The following is a 6,000-nucleotide window of genomic DNA, read 5'->3' as shown; positions in this document are numbered from 1 at the left end:
TCATTCCATTCCTGCATACTAAACAAACGAATGGTTAGAATGGCATTCCATTTCATTCCATTCCATTCCTGTATACCAAACAAACGAATGGTTGAAATGAGCATTCCATTCCATTCTATTCCTGCACACCAAACATAGCATAAAAGTTACTATTTAAAGTGAGAATACTGATTAGTACTTATCAGGGAGCAGTTGAATACTTAAATTTAATTAATTAACTATTATAGAGACACAATTAATTATAATTGTACAATAAACCAAGACTAAATTAATCAGAACCCATGAATACATGCATATATGATTGCATACAAACTAAACCAACCATTTTATAGGGAACAACACTTACTTAAGATGTAATTTAAGAACCTTAATACAAACAAATTATACCTTTATTCTCCCAAACTACAACTCCTTATTAATTCTAAAAGCACAGTTCAAACCTTCTTCACCAAGAGATCAACCCCATATTCAGGTTTTATGACCAACATTTGAACCGGTGAGTGCACATACTTGGGAGAGAGAGATATAGAAAAGTTGGAGAGAATTAGAGCAACCAGTATCTTAAGTTCAGCCATGGCCAAGTTTTGTCCAACACACAGTCGTGGCCCAAATCCAAACGGCAAGTATGAGTGTGGAATCTTGCAAGCACCGGAGATCCCATTCGCAAACCTCTCAGGATTGAAGTGGAGCACATCTGGTCCCCATATTTCAGGGTCAGTGTGCACCGTGCCCACCATGGTCCAGAGGTTGACACCCTTTGGTATGTTAATGCCTCCAATCTTTATGTCCTTCATGGCCTCCCTAGAAAGTGTTGGTGCAGCCGGATACAGGCGCAACGTTTCTTGAATCACCATTGTTAGCTGCGTAACAAAATTAGAATTTGCACTTAGTGATATACTTCTTTTTTTTTCCTTCTAATTGTTATAGTCGACATCATATGTACATATACGTATACACACACTGATGCCTCTACTGAGGCTGGAATACCCGATCTCCCATTTGAGGAGGAGGGCATGTACCAGCTGTTAGCTATGCTATTGCCCATTTGGTTACTTATACCTGTTTCATTTTGGGAAGCATATCCATATTTGGAATTTGGCCTCCACAAACTTGAAGAACTTCGCAACGTACACGAGTTTGCCATTCTGTGTTTGAAGCCAATAACATGAGGCACCATGAAGCACCAACTGCAACAGCGTCATTCGCGGCCAAGTAGATGTTTTTGCAGTTATCGACTATGAATTGGTCCATTTCATCTTGGCTAAGCTCGCTATTTTCAGCACCTTCAAGCACCATTTGCAACAGGTCCTTCTCATACCCACTTTCCTTTCTCTCCTTCACCACCTTTAGGATCAATACATGGATCTCCTTTTCTAATGCCCATACTTCCCTATTGGCTTTAGTAGGAAAATATCTGAAATATATAATATAGCTAGAATCATATAATTAATTAATTAATTAACTCCCCCATTTTAAATCATAATTAATACTCCGTACTTCTTATGTCCCACATTAGTAATTCACTTTTGATATTATTATGACTTTGTAAAGGACATGTCAATAAAAATGTAGCCAAATATCACTCGCTGAAGTAGAATAAGAACACTATTTGACTTGTAAAGTAACCTGTCATCACAATGTTGTACCTTCGTATTATCCCATTTTAAAATTACCACATTATCCTTATAAATTTAAACGTGTGCTTACAAAGTGGATTGGAATTCTTGAAATTTTAAAAAGGTAATTATGAAAAATTAATATATTTTTGTTTTGACATATCAAATGAGACAACTAATTTGAAACACCTTAAAAAAAGAAATACTGAATTACTAATATGGGACGGGGGTTTTTATTTTTTATTTTTTTATATTAAGTAGGTGTTTATGTCCTATATAAAGGATCAGACATTATCTGAAGGATCAGACATTATCTGATTCGGCCATGGGAAAATTCTAAGAGGAAACTTTTTGTAGCTTCTTAGGAAGTACGGATACTTTTACGAAAGAGCCGTACCCTTGTTGTATTTATGTCGGACACCGACATTTCTTGGACACTCCTCGAATACGTGTCCGACACTTCATATACGTGTTCATAAATAAAAATTAATTTTATTATTTCAAACACTTCGCAAACACTTTTCGGACACTTCCCCACACTTTTTTTTTTTTCTTAGTTGGATACTCACACACACATACTTCCACTGAGGCTCAAAGACCTCCATTTAGGAAGTAGGAGTCTGGTACTGTTAGACACTTCGTCGACACTTTCATAACACTTCTTAAACATTTCTAACACAAGTTTACCTAGTAATCTTGAAAATAATATAAATACTATCACAACAAAGTAGTGAAATAATGGTATATATAATATATAAATTATTACAATAATGACATAATATCATTTTCTAATTCATTTTATAGCAACTCTTAGTATAGAAATTATAAATGAATTAAAGTTTTATAATACTATTACTAAATAAATGTATAAAAATAAAAATTTATATTTATATGTAGTTGTGTTCATGCCGTAAACGTATTCTGCTTTTTTAAAAATTTGACGTATCGATGTATTCGTGTCGTATTATGTCCGTGTCCATGCTACATAAATAGTTTCCAAAGTGGTGGTTATGAGCCTTGAACCGGCACCAGTGGCATTAACGCTCGCTGATTTCACGTCAAGTGTAATATGCCCCATTTGAAGAAGTTAACGCGAAATGGTCAGACAATTATTAGACTAAATAATCATTATATTTAATGATATTATCTCGACTTACATAAAATAATCAATTGCATCCGACTTCCAGACTGGTTATTATGATTCTTGTTTTTATTGAAATATCTTTTAACTCTTTGATCTCTTAAATCACTTCTAAATAAATAAATAAATAATTCTCATCTAGCTCAAATGTTTGGTTGGAGAAGACGAAGGCTTACCTTGAACCAGGCACCCCGATAGACATAATTTTTTTTGAGATAGCTTCTTGGAGAGTTTCAAGCCTAACGAAAATCTCTTTCCCCTTGAGGTAATTGCTTCCAAAACAAGCTCTGGAGATTACATTTCCGGAGAAACTTCTCATAAACTCGTCTATATGTATGTCCGATGTTCCACCCTCACTCTGATCAATTATACTCTTCCACGCATCAATTAGTATATCAGTGGATTCCAAGATTAGGTTTATCATTCCCTGTAAGATTTAATAAATTAATTACACATGTATGTTGATACTTAATTTTGTCAAACAAACCTAGTAGCAAAACCTACTAATTAGTTCAAAATTAGTAGATTCGTACCTTGACCTTGTCCATGTATAATTCGGGAGCAAGGATTTTCCGGCGATGAGCCCAGGTTGGTCCATTTGAAGCTAGAATGCCGTCACCAAACAATGGACCGAACTCTTTGCTGTGATATGTAGGCTTCCCCAAGTCGAAAGATGTGTAGGTAGTTATCTCTTTCACCAAATCAGCTTGGTTCACATATAATATTTGTGTGCTACCAAGTGAAAATACGAACAAGTTACCTACAATTAATGGAGATATATATATATACACACACACATCATATATATTAGCAATCATTTATATATCTACACTTTTGTAACTCAAACATATGCTAACATGTATATATATAAATAGATACTAATTGAAATATATATATACATATACATATACATATATGTATGTACCATATTGCTTTCTCCACTTCTCGAAAAAGGGAAAGACACTGGCAATCCAATTGTGGTCGAGTGTGGTTTCACTGGTCGACTTGGCTGCAGTCGGGGATTGCCGCTTTCTGAACTCCAAGGAATTACCAAGAAGTAAAGTTTGTGGCGGTCCACCTATTCCCTGCTGTCTCAAAATGGATCGAACCCTCTCCGGCTCCATCACCAGAGCCTTATACACAAGCACAAACACTCCCACAACACCAACCAAAAAAATGGACACACAAAATTTTAACATAACATGGACCTCCATGTCCATTGTTCTATCACTCTTAATCCTCACACACTATCTAATAATGTATTAATTCTTGGTGTGTGTACTTAGTTTACTCACTCAAGTGCTCATTATATACTGAGTTTTGTAGTATAATTTCCCTATTAATCATAATAGATATAAATATATATGACGACACGGATGATGATTTTATTAATGATCCCCTAGTTCTTTAAAGGCATTTCAATATTGACAAATGAGGGTAGCTCTTACTTACCCCAAAAAAAAAAATGGAGAGAAGAGTTAAGTAATGGAGTTGAATTGATCATGTGATTAGGGAGAATTAGGTTCCGTTAAAAAAACAATGAAATTTTTTAAAACAAGTTTGGTTAACAGGAAAAAAGATAATTATTTTGCATAATCACCTAACTTTTTCATACAATGTTTCTACAAGAAATCTTTTTTTTATAAGTAAATTTCACATTGTTCAAATTATAAGATATTAGTAATTTTGTATAATTTTTTTGAAAAGTTTTCATGCTAATCAAACACAAGATAAAAAATTTATTTTCTTTTCATCACACATCTAACTAACCAGAGCTTTATGGAAGTGTTTCGGAAATTCACTTTGAGAACTTTGAACTGTTAGATTTGGAATATTAACTATATGGTATTCATTCTTGGTCATTTTATTATCATTCTCAGACCAGGGTGTTACAGCAAAAATCAGGTTAAAAAATGGCTGAGATATTGGATAAAATTATGCACCAAGATATTGAATTATAACGAAGGATAAATTTAAAATATTGGACAGCTAAAACATGTAAAATAATGTTCAAAAATAAGAATATGTACCCTCGAACCATTATTACCGCTAAATTCGGAATTGAAAATATTTGTTTTGCTATTGATGTGGACAAATACTTTAACAATGAGAGAGAGAGAGAGAGAGAGATCATGTTAACCTTAGAAAGTCGAGAACTTGAAATGCATGTGGTATCTTAAAAGTTTAATCATATTGTTGTTCTTTTTTAATGCTCTACTTTTTTATTTTTCATTAATTTATCTTTTATGGTTAGTGACCCACTGTAAACAAATTTAAAGATTTGTATTTTTCATTTATTTTATTTATTTACTTTTGTGGGTGCTATACACCGGCACAAACACTCCCGCAACACCAACCAAAAAAATGGACACACAAAGTTTTAACATGACATGGACCTCCCATTTAATTGTTCTATTACTCTCTTTCTCAGGAACTAGCTAAATACTTGCATTAGTTTACTTACTCAAGTGTTCATTATATAGTGAGTTTTGTAGTATAATTTCACTATAATCATAATATATATAAATATTGTTGAAAAATAAACTTTTTAATATTTAGTTTTTTCAAGTATTTTTATATCTATGATGCATGTGTGAATTTAGTAAATTGTTTTAGTGGGAGTTAAGGTTATGTAAAATCAAGAGTCATGAGAGTTACAACTAGTAATGGTTATTTTAGTGGGTTAGTGGGAGTTATGCCTATTGAAGATTATGTTAATGGGAGAAATGAGAGTTATCGGCATTTATATGTAATTCATAGATAGATGTTCTTAAGGTCTATATAATCATGTACTCAAGGTTTATATAATCATGTATTCTAATAATTTTATTAAGATATAAGTGAAATAATATATTTCTTCCTCCATCTCTCTTCCAAATTATATAAAGTTGTATTTGTTTGTATAGTCCACCATTTCCAACAAAGTGGCATCAGAGCAAAGTCAGAAAGTGATATTAGAACAAAAGCCAACAAAGTGGTATCAGAGCCAGGTTACATGATCAATGCCCGGTTTCATGTTTAGAGCCTAGACGATCTTGAAGGTTTGGCGAAGTTGATCCTAGAAGGTTCAACATTTTGAGAAAAACTTGTTTCTCCTTGATGACGATGAAGAGGGGAAAATATATTTTCTTAGTGAGAAGATGATGTTCTTTAATTACAAAAGAATGAGAATCATCAAGACTTCATACCTCAAAGCATGTGATTTGTGGGATGTTGTTGGACAAGAGCCAAAGAATGGCATAT

General features: G+C 33.3%; 1 protein-coding gene across 1 annotated transcript; it reads right to left on the bottom strand.

Annotated features, from left to right (window-relative positions):
* Positions 1-434: 434 nt before the first annotated feature.
* LOC132310158 (cytochrome P450 714C2-like) lies at positions 435-3,971 on the bottom strand. Its single transcript, XM_059808377.1, has 5 exons — positions 3,683-3,971; positions 3,291-3,517; positions 2,934-3,184; positions 1,060-1,414; positions 435-860 (listed from the first exon to the last, which is right to left on the bottom strand). Exons 1-5 carry the CDS (start codon positions 3,969-3,971, stop codon positions 435-437), a joined length of 1,548 nt encoding a protein of 515 aa, XP_059664360.1.
* Positions 3,972-6,000: the final 2,029 nt, after the last annotated feature.

Source organism: Cornus florida, unplaced genomic scaffold, assembly GCF_030987335.1.
Source record: "Cornus florida cultivar Cherokee Brave unplaced genomic scaffold, ASM3098733v1 CherokeeBrave_3.0.0_Hap2_Chr05, whole genome shotgun sequence".
Lineage (NCBI taxonomy): Eukaryota > Viridiplantae > Streptophyta > Magnoliopsida > Cornales > Cornaceae > Cornus > Cornus florida.
Note: the sequence above shows the minus strand (reverse complement) of the source record. Positions and strands in the feature narration are given on the sequence as shown.

Coding starts and splice junctions, on each gene's coding strand:
- LOC132310158 (XM_059808377.1), bottom strand. CDS start 3,971: ATGGAGGTCCATGTTATGTTAAAATTTTGTGTGTCCATTTTTTTGGTT. Junction 3,518..3,682: donor GAAGTGGAGAAAGCAATATG/GTACATACATAT, acceptor CATTAATTGTAG/GTAACTTGTTCGTATTTTCA. Junction 3,185..3,290: donor TATACATGGACAAGGTCAAG/GTACGAATCTAC, acceptor TAAATCTTACAG/GGAATGATAAACCTAATCTT.